The sequence below is a fragment of the Talpa europaea genome (assembly GCF_964194135.1).
Source record: "Talpa europaea genome assembly, chromosome: 7".
NCBI classification, from domain to species: domain Eukaryota; kingdom Metazoa; phylum Chordata; class Mammalia; order Eulipotyphla; family Talpidae; genus Talpa; species Talpa europaea.
Window position 1 is genome coordinate 33,346,381 of NC_140074.1, and position 16,610 is coordinate 33,362,990.

Below are 16,610 nucleotides of genomic sequence, written 5' to 3' on the forward strand. Positions count from 1 at the left end.
TTAATCTTAAAAAAGAAAAGAAAAGAAAAGAAAGCTTTCCAAAAAGAAAATCAAAAACAACTTTAAAGTCATTAGCTACACTAAAACTTAAAAGATGAACCCAGTCCACACCTCCACAGGTTAAAAGAGAGAATTAATCAATAGCTGAGTGTGGTGAGTGTTAAGATAGGGGAGGCACCCAGAGGTCTATGAGAACATGTAGTAGGGGTGGGACTCCCCCAGGAACTGCTGGGTGATTAAGTAGGTGGCTCACTTGAAGGGGTGGGCTCACAGAGCAGCATTATCAAACCACACATGTTAAAATGTAGACATAGCCCAAGTTTCTGAAAGACTTTTTACAATGTAGTCTTTTAAATTTGCTGGATATCCGGCAACTCATCTAATAATCAGCTGACTCCTTGGCAATTCTGTGTGCCTACAATTTCCTGCAAAGAAACTCTACGGTTCTCACTACTTTGACAAATTAATCTGGGATACATTTCATTTTGTAGATAGCTAATTAGTTTGCTCTTTTCTTTGCACAATTTGGAGTATTTTTCCTGTTTTTCTCGCAAACATTTTCAAAGCTTACATCTTAAGCATGCCTTTAATTGCCTAATGGGTAAAATAGCAGGTTAGTCAAAAAGGGAGCCTGTGACTGAGAAGTATGGCATTGGGGCCAGGAACCAAGGGTACTTAGCACTAACAACAGCCTTAGGTGGGCTGACTTTCTTCACTTACCAAGTCAGATACCATTTTAAACTATATGGTCCCACCAGTATCTTTCCTTCAAAACTGTAAAGAATGTCAAGTTGTCCTACCATTCCCAGATGCAGCAGGAAGAGGAGTTCCCCTTACCATCCCCCTTTCTTTGGAGTATCAGCGATTAGATGCCCAGATGGCTGCCACTGAGTCCAGCAGCAGTCCCGCCATTGTCATGCATGTGGTGACAGGGCACTCACAGGGCAGACATATGAAGCCACCACATGTCATTGCTGGGCTGGTTCACTATTTTTTGTCTTTAAGTTGGCCTCTGATTTCTAGAAATTCACCTATCTTCAGCATTTTGAACACATTGTAGCAGGAAGAAACTATTAACAAAGTAATTAATCTGAATATTTTTAGATGTTAAGGTCTTCAGAGGGGATAGGGATGGGGATTGTTCTGACCTCAGAGAAACATCTAGTGTGTTTTAAAAAAATACTCATAAACTCACTAAACTAACCACCTCGCACCACAAATAAACATGTGAGAATGGGGAGGGAGGGAGGAGGCAATTAGGGGCATCAATTGATCTTCTGGTTACTATCTCACATCACATACCCACCCTTATTCCACAGAGGAAGTGGGGGAGGTGAAATATTTAATGTCATATTTAGTGTCTCGAGCTGGGCCAGAGCACAAGCTGTGACATACCTCCTGAAAGCAACATCCCTCCTCTGCAAACTCAACAGAATGGTTTCAGCAGAGCAGGATCCTCATCCATAACCACTAGTATCAGAACAAGCAGAAAGAGAATGTTCCAGGTGCCAAGACTCTGACAGTGATTCATCAGCAGCCTATGCTCACGCTTGGGTTTGGACTGCCAGCTATGGGTCAATTATGACAAGGAGTTCGTAGCTTCAGACCCAGGCAGTCCTGGACAAAAATGACAGTTTTTATTTACTTGAGTAAAGGAATGATGGGGCTTGGCCTCTGTACAATATCAAACACTGATAAACTGTTCCATTCAAATGTTTTTTCAGACCTGGCCAACTACAGTACAAAAAGGCCCAGTTTCTTACAGAGATTCCTAGTCACTTCTAAAAAGTAGGTAAGGGTGGTCTGAATATGGAACCTCTAGGGTGTCCCTGGTGGCACAAGTTAAGCACCATACTATGAAGCAATCCTCAGCCTCTGCAGCATGAGTTCGATCCCCGGCTAGCCAGTGAGAAACCCACGTGGTGAAGCAGACCTCTCCTGTCTCGCCCGCTGCTCCCCCTCAGCAGTGTATTTCAGTCAGTCTGCCTGTTCTGTTCCTCACTCTGTCTCTGGTGAATCCTCTCACCCCTCCCCCCCCCGCATCTCTGGGCTGTACCCCAGCTCTTGTATGCATAAATAAACCTTTAAAAAAAATTGAACATGGAACCTCTAAATATAAGCCAGTTTCCATCCACTTTGGAAGCAGGTGAGGAGCAGTGTAGACACTGGCTTGTGATAATGTCTGTGGTGTAGCTTTCCCATTCATCACAGCCCAGTTGTATGTCCACAGCAAATACAACAGGTAACATCAATGGAATCCCAAATTCTAGCCTCACACCATGACCAAAGCCCCAATAAATCCATTTTTGTACCCACCTTGAATCCCCACCTCACCCAGTTGAATCCTACCCCTACTTTGGGCACAGCCAAAGCAGTAGAAATTTCTTGTTTCTCTGGTGTTTCTTTAGTTTCACAATCTACCTTTGATTTTATCCACTTCAAGTCTCCTTTACTCCACCCCCTACTTCCTTCCCTGCTACTTCCGCAGCATCCTGAACTCTTGCACTCAGTCACCATAAACCTAACTGCTAGCAGTGGCTTCACCCTGGAGCCTCCCAATATAAAAGATGTAGTGGGAAATAACCACCCCATCGTCTTTTGTTGTAGAGCGACAGTAAGATAACAGTTACCATGGTACAAATTATGTTTTGTTTTTTTTTGACTGGGTCTATCATCAGTGATGACCTTCATCATATTTTATCAGAATACAGTAAAAAAAAAAAAAAAAAAACAGCTACAAGGCTCAGCTGCGCTATGAAGCCAATTTGCTGTTTCCCTATCAGCAGGCCCTGTTGTAATCCTCTAACTTCCTCCCAGTCTTTGTCTTGATGAATATGGTAAAATAACCATTACGGAGGCAGAATAGTTGGTGTTTGTGCAGAATGTACTTGAAACGTCTTGAAAGACATAAGGAGAGCCTGGATGATGACAAGAAGGCAAAATCAGTGATTCGCCATGATGCCTAACAAGATTACAGGTATAGGGGCTTCCCTGGTGGCACAAGGGGTTAAGTCTCAGCACTGTGAAGCTTTTGGCAGTGCAGCCACTGCAATGCGAGTTCAATCCCTGGCCAGGGAGCTAACCCACATGGCGCAGCAAATCTCTCCTTGTCTCACCCACTGCTCCCCTCGGCAGTGTATTTCAGTCAATCCACCTGTTCTGCTCCCCACTCTGTCTCTGGTGAATCCTCTCAACACCACCACTACCCCCTACCCCCTGCACTCTGGCGTACACCCCAGCTCTTGTATGCATAAAATAAATCTTTTCAAAAATAAAAGATCACAGGTATATCTGCCTGAAAAAAAAAAAATCACTATGCCCACTGAAATCAGTTTCATCAGCAAAGGAGCAGAATGACCAAGACAGAAATCCAAGCTTAAAGTGCAGGAATTTCTCATCAAACTACCCTGGGAAGTAGTTAACTGGAATTAAGCGGGAGAACAAGGCAGAGACTGCAGGAGCTGAATGACATTAAATTGCGCCAGCAACCAGCCTAAATGACTTCTACCCAAGGAATAGTATTGCATCTCCTGGACATTTGAGAAGGGTTTGGGAGCAAGCTGTTTAAATAAATATTAAATGTGCCTTCCTTTTGGCAATGTCATCTCATTACCACTACTGCCAGATGTTTTCACTTCAAAAGCAGCTATACCAGATGGAGGGCTAGGAACCACTAGATAGTTCCACGTTTGCAGTAGACAAGGGCACACACCCCTTTAACCACTTGCAATTATCTGCCTGGAGTCTACATGCTACCCTATATTGACCAGCAGTACTACTTCAAGAACTTGTTCCAAGAAAAGGGAAGTTCCTGTAGAACAGCATTTGATATGTCCAAAGCAATGTGACCCCATAATTCTTTATATAAGCTTGGGCAGATCTGAGTTCAAACATCAGCAGCTCTAAGTAAGAACACAGCATGTGTAGAAGGCAGAATTCTAAGATGGTCAGCCAAGATTCTCAGACTCTGGCTTTTAAGACACTAATCTAAGTATGCTGTGATCAGTTGACCTTAACATAGGGAGATTATCCAGGTGGCATTACTGTGATGTGAGTCGTTTAAAAGCAACATTTCCTCTTGCTAGAACCACAAGAGTCAGACTGAAAGCACGAGGATTCAATGCACCATTGCTGGCTGAAAAATGGAAAGAACTTTGTAACAAGGAATTTGAGTAGCCTCTGAAGTTAAGAATTGTCCCCAGCTAGCAGCTGGCAACAAACAGGGATTACAGTCCTATAACCTGAATGCTACCAACAACCTAAATGAGCTGGAAGCATATTCTTTCCCAGAACCTTCAGTTAAGGGGCACAGACTGACGAACACTCAACATCAGTCTGTGAGATTGTAAGCATAGAACCAACCAAGCCAGCTTGAACTTCTGACCTATAGGCTTGTAGTTAATAAATGGAAACTGTTTTAAGCTGCTAAGTTTGTGGTAATTCATTAAGCAGCAACAGAAAAACCAACAAAGTACATAGAGCTTTCAGAAGTAGAGTGCCACAGCTCAAAATGGCCAGACCTTCTTCAGAGTTAGCTCTACCTCCACATCCCCCCCAGACCCCAGTCTTCAGAATGAAGACTTCTGTTGCTCTCTTTTCACTGAAAAAGAAAAAAGTACCAAGAGGACTGGTGAGGCAAAGATTTTTCCTTACTTCAAAAGCCCACCCATGAAGGAATCGACATTTCCTCTTCTACCAAACTTGATCCCATATGCACACCAAATGTAGAGAGTATTAGTTGGCAGGGATGATCCACCAAACAACCCGAGTATTTCTGCATATTCTTGCTGGGTAGGCCTTTACCAGAGCCTTTACTTAAAGCTGTGTTTGCAGAAAGCAATCTTGAGGGGTAAAATACAGTGACGCATCTCTTAATTATTGGGACATTTTCTGAGAAATGTATTCGTAGACGGTATGTTTGCAAACATCATAGATATGTATGGGGCTGCTCCCTGCATAAAAGACCATTGTATTACAATAGCTACTACATCCCTAAGCCATTTTGGGACCATGCTGCACATGTGGTGTGTCAATGACTAAAACCCCATTATGCATCACATGGCTGCATGACCCTATCTGGTGCAAAGAGCAGATGTGTTATGAAAGAGATTATGTACTCCAAGCATGCACATTCATTGGGTATGATGCAGGCCCACTGTGTACATGGCATCTACTTGAGGAGTCCCCCCACATCACTGCTGTGTTATGCTGGGGGCAAGAGAGAGCACTATGATCATGAAGCTCATGCTGCTTTCTGTGCTCTGAATAATAAAGTTCTTTCTGAACAGAACACTTGTGTTTTCTCCTAGCATCCACAAAATAGTAATACTCTAACTTATTAGCTTGCAAACAGGGTAAAATTCCAAACTGGCATTTTTAAATAAGGAGGTCTAATGTACTTTACATTATAAATTTCAAAGAAAACAAAATCTCTGTTTTGAATTTTCTTGCGCAGAAAAAAATCTACATCATTGGGCTATTGAGACTAGAATGAGATTAGAATATGGCACTTAGGATACAAGAAATATCCATTAACTTTAGTTGAACCCCTACCCTCTGCAGCACCTCCACAAACACATATAAAGAACCAGATGGAGAGCAATATCTTCTCTGAGTAGCATTCTATTCAGAAAACAAGGGACAAACAGTCTAACACATCAATTTCCAACAATGAGTTTCCATCCATATTATTTCACATAATATCTACACAGATACTGAGGTGCAAAGAAGATAGTTTTGCAAAAAGAAAGACATCAGTTCTCCACAGTTCTGGAAAACAGCCACATGACAGAAGTCCGGGAATTGTGGACTGAAGAAGTATTGCTGAAATGTGGCTGTGATATTATTCTAGCAGCTTAACTATGTCCTGAAGGCCCACTCTTTGTCCAGGTAAGGCATGAAGTTCTCACGATGACTGGGCCTCCTAAGGAACATTAATGCCACTGGAGAAATGGCTGGAAACCACATGATATAGAGATAACTTTTATTTAGATATTCTGAAATTTTTCTAAATGGGAAATTGATAAAATCCTTCAAATAAGAGGCTATCCTGTCCTGGATGAATTTGGACTTGATCCCTTTGGCATCCTTGGCAGTTTCTGCTTTGCTTGTAGGCACTGAGAACTTATATTGTGACAGTATCACTTGAGGGTCTTGCTAAGGTTGGAGAAGCCAATGCCAACACAAGTCATCAGCACTTTATCCCCACCCTTGAGTTCTTCACCACATGGCTTGGTTTCAATTTTAAACATAATCTGGAAAAAGCTCTTCAAATGCCGCAAAAATTCTATCCTAAAAAACAAAAAAGGGGGGGGAGGGGAATGAAAATGGAATTCCATATTTATTTTATATTTTATTTTATATATTTCTTACAACATTTTTCATTTTTGCACAATGTATGCATTTTCATCTTGGTTATATTCCCTATACAATTGCACCCCCCTTATTTTGACGCCAATCCCTCCTCTCCCTGCCCGCCCCCCTGTAGTGTGTCTCTGGTTTATAGTTGCTTGTTGATTTTGATTTTTTCTTTATTACAGTTATTCTTTTTCATGGTCCCTTATTTAGGTTTTCTAAATTCCTGCTATGAGTGAGGCCATCCAGTATTTTTCTTTTTCTTTCTGGCTTATTTCGCTGAGCATGATCCCTTCCAGCTCCATCCATGTTGATGCAAATTGCATGAGTTTATCTTTTTTGATTTCTGAGTAATATGGAATTCCATATTAAAAAAATTCTCCTTTCCCAACCTAGAACCCAAGCTTTTAATATCCCAAATCAAGAGGAATGACTAAAATTAAGAACTCATCAATGGTGATTAAATAGTATTTATAACCTGCCAGCTTTTAAAAAGGATTTAAACAACTTGCAATTTGCAGAGATATATACATGATAAATTAAATACATTTTTTAAAAGGTGTGAAGTTAGCACACAAGAGATAAAGAGATTAAGTCATTTAATCCTACACACTTGTTAAGAGTGGACATATGTGACATTAGCATTGAATAGCTCATGCAAGAAACAATATATATACACCCTCATTATTGACAGCATCATGAGTTAAAACCAAGAATTTATTGATGTTGATGCTCAATTTGATGACATTTGAGCACCTGCTATGATGATACTACAGTCAACTAAAAATCCCTTCTCTCCTGAAGTTTTCAATTTAGTGAAAAAGACAATTTAAGTAACTGAACGATACTATAGAGATTTAAATAAAGTAAAAAGTCAGATGGGGGAAATGTGAATATAATAGTATTTGTATGCATATGAGAGAGGCAATATTAAAGATGGCTAAGGAGGAGCTCATAATAAAAACAGCAAGGAGTATCATATGGTTGTTTGTCATCCTCCTTAAGAAAGAGCAATTCTATGGAAGGACCACAGTGAAGGTATGCAGGCTTCTATTGATCTGGCTAAGCAGATTCTGCATTGCCCCAGCCATTGTTAACCTTGAGACTCATCTGCAGAATTCATTAAAACACATATTCCTAAAAGTTCTGATCAACTGACAACTGGTGGGAGGTATTTCCATGCAGTGCATATAAGAATTACAAGTCACATAGGATATTCCTTCCCTCACCCTACAATGCTCAGGGGCCAGAAATCTATTGCTAAGAAGCAACCTTGGCGATTCTTATCAGGCAAGTTTGTGCAATACTGGTTTAATTAATAACAGATGGTCTGCGTACATGCTATGAAGAGTTCAATAACTGTGTATTGTGCTACCTTCGAATCAAGCCATCCAAACTCCTTTACTCCAGCCAGATGGTTTTTAACTCCGAATACACATGGAATCATAGAGGAGCTTTCAAAATGCTGATGGCAAGCTTTCAAAATGCTGATGCTGTTCCAATCAGTGGAACAGAAGTGAGAGTCAAGAAATAAACCGCATGGTCAGGGTCAATTGATTTTCAAAAAGAGTGCCAAGATAATTCAATGGGGAAAGAACATTCTTTTCAACAATTTGTGTTAGAACAACTCCACATGCATATCTAGACACAAAAGAATGAAGCTGGGCCTATTCCTCATATTGTACAAAAAAAAAGGATCAAACACCTTCATGTAAGAGGAGCTTACATGAAACTCATAGAAGAAAACACAGGGATGACACCACATGATCTTGGGCTAGGCAACGGTTTCTTTTTTTTTTCTTTCATTAATTTAAATATTTTATTTTATATAATTCCTATTTTTAAAAAGATTTATTTATTTATTTATTTATTTATTTATTTATTTATACATACATACATACATACATACATACATACAAGCACTGGGTACAGTCAGAAGCACGGGAGGGCGAGGAATTCACCAGAGCCAGAGCGGGGAGCAGAGCAGGCAGAAGGACTGAAGTACACTGCTGAGGGGAGCAGTGGGCGGCAGGAGAGGTCTGCGCCATGTGGGACCCTCCTCCGGTGGCCGGGGAGCAGCCGGGGATTGAACTGGCGCTGCAGAGGCTGCGGGCAGCTTCGCAACCCAGCGCTCAACCGCTGCGCCACCGGGGAGGCCCTATTATATATACTTCTTACATCTTTTTTCATCTTTGCACAATGTATGCATTTTCATTTTGGTTATATTCCCCATATGATTGCACCCCCCCCCCTTATTTTGACTCTAGTCCTTCCTTTCCCTGCCCCCCCCACCACCCCAGTTTGTCTCTGGTTTATAGTTGCTTGTTGATTTTGATTTTTACTTTGTTTTGATTAGTCTTTTTCCTGGTCTCTTATTTTGGTTTTCTAAATTCCTGCTATGAGTGAGACTAGGCAATGGTTTCTTAATTATAACACCAAAAGTCCAAAAGTAGCATGACGAATAACTAAATAAATTGGACATCAAAATTAAAATCGCTTGTGCTCACTTGGGAAGCACATATACTAAAACGGGAATGATACAGAGAAAATTAGGATGGCCCCTGCACAAGGATGACACGCGAATTCATGAAGCATTGCGTATTTTAAAATAAAACCTCAGTGAAAAAAAAATTAATCTCTTATGCATCAAAGATGCTGTCAAGAAAATGAAAAGACAACAGATAGGAGAAAATATTTGCAAAGCATATTTCCAAGAAGGATCTGGTGTCTAGTTCTTACAATTCAATAATAAAAAGAAAAACCTCAATTTTAAAATGGACCAAAGACCTGAAAAGCCATTTCCCCAAATACATTATACATATGTAGCCAATAAGCACATGAAAAGATGCCCAACATCTTTTTCATTAGGGAAATGAAATCAAAACCACTCCACACCCAAGAGAATGACTACAATCAAAAAGACAAATAATAAAGTGTGGGCAAGAATGTCAGAAATTGGAATCTCATACATTGCTGGGGGGAATGTAAAATGATGCTGCTTCTGTAAAACAGTCTGGCAACTCCTCAAAATAGTAAATAAAAATTTTGAGGAGTTACCATATGAGCTAACAATTACACTCCAAGGCATGAGAGAAATAAAAACATATACCCACACAAAAACTTGTAAACAAATGCTGATTCATAACAGTTTCATTCATAACAGTCAAAAAGTGAAAACAACCCAAATGTCCACTAACAGGTGAATGGATAAACAAAATGTGGTAAATATCTGTACTACGGAATGTTATTTGGGTAAAAAAAGGAAGTGCTGACACAGATTACAATATGGATGAACCCTGAAAACATCATGCTAAGAAGCCAGTCACAAACGACCACATACTGTGTAAGTCCATTTATAGGAAACGTCCTGAGAGACCAATCTAAAGAGGCAGAAAGTAGATTAGTGGTTGCCTGGAGCTGGGTGGTGGGGGTAGGGAGTGAGGGGACAATAGGGAACAACCATGAATGGGCAAAGGGTTCTTTCCGGGGTGGTAAACATGTTCTAAAATTAGGCTGTGGTTATGGTTCTACAACTCTGAATATACTAAATATTGCTGAATGAATGGTACATTTTAAGTGGGTAAACCATGGTATGTGAAATATCTCGATGAAACTGTTCTAAACAAATACATTTTAATATATATGTAGGTGTGCATGCGTGTACGTGTGTGCATTTGTGAGGTTTTAAAAGAGGATTGATCCTGGCTCCCACCCTCACACAGTATATATCAAACTTAGTATAGAGCCTGCTGCAATGAATTTCTACCCTCTTCTATCCTCCCATCCTAGCTCATGTAGTTAAAGGCAGGAAAACGCAAAAGGAGGGTCTGAACAACTTCCTTAACCTGGTCTGACTGAAATGACTGGCATGTCAGGGGTTTAAGAGAGGAAACACTCCTTAACCAGAAAAGTAATTCTGGTGAGAGCTACATACTGGAAGAATAAACTGCCCCACTTCTCTGCTCTCCTTTCCACCTAGGATGGATACTACTTTCTGCTCATTTTTAAAATAACATCCTATTTGCCCACTTTCCTATAGTCTTCCTGAGTGAATAATCCCTCTGAATGTCTGTAGCATTTTTGGCCCTACTTGTGGTATCTAAGTAAATGCTTATGTTTTGTTATCTCCACAACTGCCCCTTTCCTCTTGGTAAATGATATACGCATGCCATTATCTATAATACCTGACAGGAACTATATATAAGACACTACAATAGGCACTGAATAGAACGTTGAAATTAGGGTTAGTTTTCAGAAATGATTTCAACATTCTTAGTAATTAAGGGGAATCAGTTCTTCCTCTGCTGGCTTTCCTGTCTGACTAACCAATTGGAATTTTCAGTTTTTTGCTCTCAGTCCCAATCTCACAACCTTCCCATTTTGTCCTCGGGAAAAGAGAAAACAAACACATCAAGCCCATAGATAAACAGTCCACATCTGTGGGCAAAGCTTCCAGCTGGCACCAGTGCAGAAAAAGCCAGCCATCTCACCCACTCGTCTGCATTTTGAGAAGAAAACAGCTTGTTCTCTCGCTGCTCTTCAGCTATAATACAGGTCTGAGGCACGCTCTGCCCCCAGAGTTTCCCCAGCCTGCTTCACTGAATCGTTCACTGTGCTGGGAAAACGAGACACCCTCCCAGCTGGCAGAATTCCTACAGGGCCTCAGTTTGCTTCTGATCTCTTGGCAAAGGGAGAAACACAGGCTTGAGTGTACAGGTCTACATATTTGCAGCCTTTTGGACATTTGCAGCCTTTGGATCAGTGAGAAAAAGCAAAGTTGGCTCCACTTGTTTACATAACGCTCTGCCAACCTCTCAGCCAGTCTGAGGAGACTGTGTAAGGGGACTGGGTTGAGCTATGTTTCAGCATGTTTATCCCCCTACCTCCAACCCCATTCTCCCTGTATCCTCTCCTGTAGCTAAGACATCAAAGAGCAAAGATGTTCAGAAGGTGTGAAATAACCATAGGCAATATTAAATCCCAGCAGTTTCTTTAAGAAAATGAAACTTAAATGAAGAATAAATGTGCCCTATATCTGTGCAGTTGAACAAAGTCACTTCCAGTGTTGATCCACAGGCCCCCGAGACTGTAGGCACGCACAGGCACTGCAAGGTACGACCTCCCGAGTGCAGAACACTTTCTTTTCCTTCTCTTCCAGACACCATAGTACAGTAGATATGTAGTAGACCACCCTTCTGAAACACAACCACATAGCCAGGCAAACAAGAGACCCACAGCATGCTGAGAGCAACTCTGTTCCTAGCAGTGTAATTGGCAGCTATTCAGATCAACTTTAGGCAACTGGGACACTATGCAATTCCTATGTGAAGGATTTTTCAGGACAACATGGTTTATTTTCAGGAAAAAATTCAAAAATCCTACTTTTCATAAAAGCCTCTAGTTCACCTGTCAGGCAGACATCAGAGAATTCTGGACACAAAGATCATTTCTCCTGTGTGTTTTCAAAGGTCAGGTTGTTCCCCACTACTGCTTCCACCACCTCCACTGCTACCACTACTGTTAGTTAACAGGCAGAAGCCAATAGCCCCATGGTCATCTGCCCTTTGAATCTCAAAAGCCTGAGACTTACCAGGTTGCCTGGCTCACCCCTAAATACAATCCCACTCACTAGGGTCCATCTTCTGAAGCTGCTAAGGAGTACAGAGTAATTATGGGCAAGTTCTCTCTTTGGTGATCCCACAAACACAAACCACAACAGAAGTTGCTGTCTCCTGCTTCACCAAGCCATTTGGATACTGGGGTACAGACTTCATAGGCCTAAGGAGTTGCTATGGAATCGAGGGGAATGATTTGGGAGTGGAAGAGAAACTCTAGATGAGGGCCCCTGTAGTCAATTCACAACAACTTTTAAATATATTAATGGTGCCTTTTCTACCAAACTGGCTTTCCCAAGGCTCAGATGACCTCTGCTCCAAGAATGCTCAATGACTGCTCAAAACAAGTTCGTGACTGAACTCATCCCAGAGCCCACATCTCCCTACGTGAAGGTAGCCCGGGCTTCCTTCATAACTGAATTTAAACTTCATTCTTGGAACCAAGACCAGCCTTTTCACCTGAAAGATAAGGCTATCACTTGCTTTTTACCATATGCCAAATATATCCTGGGACTCAAACTACTTTAAACCACTTCACAAATGTCAGGTGGAGGGATATATGCTAGCTCAGAGAGAGGAGTTAAGCAACTGAACCTTAAAAGCAGTGCACTGGGCCAGCAGGTCCCAGTTTTCCTGGAAAATTATCTCACTTCATAGTCACACAGCTATGCTGCAGATTGGACAAGCCAAGAAGCCTCATCAGGAAGCATTTAACAAGGACATTGGTTCTTGCTCCCCACACTTCACAAGGAGTGGGAAAAGGTCAACTATTAAGTCAGAAAAAATAGCATTTTTTTGGTTTATTTTAGATATCCAACCACAGATTGAGATCATCGTAGGGCAGCATTTGAAAGGAAGACTGAAAAGATGTAGCATTGCATCCTCTTTCAGAAAAGAGGGCGCCTGGAGTCCAACAATATGGGAGATCCGGCTCTTACACAAGTGCACAGTGGTCAGGGAAGCATGGACCGTGGAAGACAGTCTAGGTCTGACCCGTCCTTGATGACTGTGTGGCCCTGAGCACATGATTAGACCTCTCTGTGCTTCAACCCCCTCACCTTTAAAATGGAAAATGTAATGTATGCCTCTACTACCCTCACAAGGTTACCATAAAAATTAAATGAATTCATATTTGTTTAAAAAAAAACAACAAACATTTAAAACAACACCTAGCATACTACAAACACTTCAAGTGTTTGCTAAATAAACACCTTGCAGAATTCTAAGGGAGAGTAAATGTGTGGTTTGCTTATTAATGTGACAGTTGGAAGTTAGCCATAAATTAAAAAATTAATGGGGCTTCCCTAGTGGCGCAGCGGTTGAGCGCTGGGTTGCGAAGCTGCCCGTAGCCTCTGCAGTGCCGGTTCGATCCCCGGCCACCAGCGAGGGTCCCACATGGCGCGCAGACCTCTCCTGCCGCCCGCTGCTCCCCTCAGCAATGTATTTCGTCAGTCTGCCTGTTCTGTTCTCAACTCTGGTTCTGGTGAATTCTCTCACCCTCCCGCGCTTCTGACTGTAGCCAGTGCTTGTATAAATAAATAAATCTTTAAAAATTTTAAATTTAAAAATTAATGGATAGATTTACTGACAGGTGCGCAGACAATTTAGAGTTGATTTGAGGCTTAAAAGTGCCCAAAACAGGGCCTCCCCTGGTGGCGCAGCAGTTGAGTGTTGGGCTGCAAAGCTGCCCGCAGCCTCTGCAGTGCCAGTTCGATCCCCGACCGCCAGCGAGGGTCCCACATGGTGTGACAGACCTCTCCTGCCGCTCCCGCCGCTCCCCTCAGCAGTGTATTTCGTCAGTCTGCCTGTTCTGTTCCCTGCTCTGGTGAATTCTCTCGCCCTCCTGCGCTTCTGACTGTACCCAGTGCTTGCATAAATAAATAAATCTTTAAATTAAAAAACAAAAAAGTGTCCAGAACAAGTTTATCTGACCTCCTGGTGTTCAAAGTGACCTCAATGGGAGACTTCCCAGACTGGGGTAAGGGGGGAGGTATCCAGCCCTGATGAAGCTACATCAGGCCTACTGCACTGCTGCGAGCACTAAGCATCTGCCCTCATCTCCACAAGCCCATGACATATCAGAACCACTGACCTTTCTGTGGATGAGACTGAAGTCCAAAGATGTTAAATAACTTGTCCACGGTACTGGAGGGTAGAACTATACTGAAATCAGAGGCTGGACACTAAAGCCAGTGTACTGGCAAAATGCAAAAAGCTCTGGTAACTGCAGACTCCAATCATAAGCAATTTCTGAAAGTGCTAATGAAAGTGTTCACTGATATCCATTTTTCTTGATGTTAGTCCTACTTTTAAATAGCTTAATTCTCCAGGGGAGGAGGAGGGAGAGGTATCAGAGGGAGGGAGGAAGGAGTAGAGAGGACTGAGGTGATGTTGCACGGGTACACTGGTGAAGGAAACTCTATGGAGACTACACCTGAGGTGGTGAGGGGAAGCAAATACTGTTTAAAAATGAACAATGATGTAAAAAAATTAAATTAATATTAAAAAATAAATAAAAATAAAAAATAGTTTAATTCCTCCCTAAACTATAAAATTAAGCTTTTTGAGAGCAAGGTAGAACAACTGTCAGCAAATGTAAACCACCTAAATTGCAACAACTTAAACAAAATAGTTCTCTACATACCAGTGTGTTACCCCAAATTATTTCATTTTACTAAAAAAAATCTGGCCTTCCCAAAGAATTTTACACATACATAATTTCTTTCTCAAGTAACACAACCAATAAACAATGGCAATCTCCTGAAGACAGAAGGGAAGAAGAAAATAAAGAAAGAACATAGAGACCCTTATTTTCCAGAAAGGGTTTGAACATAACATTGAAAGGAGAAAAAAAACCGTCTTTTAATCCCAGTTCTCCCTAAGCAAAAACTTAAAAACCTGGCACTCCCTGGTGGCACAAGGGGTTAGGCAACACACTATGAAGCAATCTGCAGCCTCTGCAGTATGAGTTCGATCCCTGGCTGGCCAGGGAGCAACCCACATGGCGCAGCAGACCTCTCCTGACTCACCCACTGCTCCCCTCAGCAGTGTGCTTCAGTCGATCTGCCTGTTCTGTTCCCCACTCTGTCTCTGGTGAATCCTCTCACCCCCTGCATCTCTAGCCTGTACCCCAGCTCTTGTATGCATAAATAAATAAATCTTTTTTTTAAAAAAAAAGAAACTTTAAAACCTATTTATACACATCAAAATGTGCAAGGTGCCAGGAGAAATACATTTTCTTAAACCAAGAAGATCTTGTTTCTATTTTTCTTTGAGAAATTTGAGGTCTTCAAAAACAGATTCCTTTGACTTTAACTTCACATAAAAATATGTGAGATAGTTTGGTCTCTAAAACTCTTGAATCCAACTAGGATAAACTGTTTTCCCTACCTCAACTGCCCCAGTGGATTTTGCCCCTTTCCCACATTTAACTGTACACACACAATGTTACCTTTCCCTATCATTCCTGAAGGACCCACATTTCCTCCCATCCTTGTCCTTTATCATTTTGAACTACTGTCCCCTCCCACAGTAATGAAGGGTAAAAGGGTCCCATAAAAATGCAACTTTTTAGAAAGCCAAATCTCTTACCCTTTCTTGTGTTAACTTATGAAAAAGGGAGGCTACCCTTTCCCACCGCCTGGCAGCCCCTCTTGCATGAAGCCTGAGAGGCTAGTAATCCAGAGGTAGAATGTCTTGCAAGTCCCAACCCTAGTCTCAAAATAGTTTTGCAATTTGTCCTACTCCCTGTGTAAAGCTATATTCAGAACAGACACTTTGCTTCCAAGAGATATAATAAATGTAGGCAAGGATTCTTGACAATAAGACATTACCATTAATGTTTGATAGGGGTGAAGGGCTGAGGAAGAGAGGGTGTCAAGGAGGACAAGGGAATTTTTTATATGTCCAGTCACATTTTGACCATCTCCAGGGAGTTTGCTGACTTCCAAGTTTTATAAGGCCCTGAAGTCAAAGTGAAAAAAATGTCTAAAACAAAACAAAAGGGCAAAGAAAAATAAAAATTAAATATATATTCCATTTTTCACAATGTTCTGCCAATGCCACATGACACAGCCTAGTGCTGTGCAAGCAGCCAGGCCTTCAGCTGCAATGAGGAAGAGGCTGGAAAAGCAGCAACAATGAAACGAAAAAGGTGAAGAGAGCCATGGTGTTTGCAGAGCTATCAGGTGCTTCCAGAATGCTCTCTAGGGAAGAGAATCTGTGTACTAGGATACGGTACTCCCAACCCTCATCTCCTCCCCAGATGCCTTAACTATAATGTCTATTTTAGCAGGATGGATTCCTGATGTTAGTGTGCCTCTTAGGATTACTCAATTTCAGGTTTCCTGTCCTACGAAATACTTTACACAAGCTATCAGAAGATAATGTGGTCCTCACCAGTTTCCTGCTTATCAGTCTTCCCCCACTGCCAAACAGAATGTATTCTCTTTCATTTGTTTGTTCCAAAAAAGCCTCTCAACACCAACTCAAAAGAAGAAAGAAACTGGGCCTCCCTGGTGGCGCAAGGGGTTGAGACGCAACCTATGAAGCTATCCGCAGCCACTGCAGCACAAGTTCAATCCCCAGCCAGGGAGCAACTCACATGGTGCAGCAGACCTCTTGTGACTTGCCCGCTGCTCC

At 41.7% G+C, this 16,610-nt stretch overlaps 1 protein-coding gene across 1 annotated transcript in view; it reads right to left on the bottom strand.

The window, feature by feature from the left end:
• Positions 1-6,140: 6,140 nt before the first annotated feature.
• The window catches only part of RCL1 (RNA terminal phosphate cyclase like 1), a gene marked incomplete at its 3' end in the record, with an annotated part of 51,493 nt that continues 41,023 nt past the window's right edge, over positions 6,141-16,610 (bottom strand). Inside the window, exon 9 of the mRNA XM_084238465.1 lies at positions 6,141-6,291. Within this exon, the coding sequence (XP_084094591.1) occupies positions 6,141-6,291 (151 nt within the window). The remainder of the gene's footprint in view (positions 6,292-16,610) is intronic.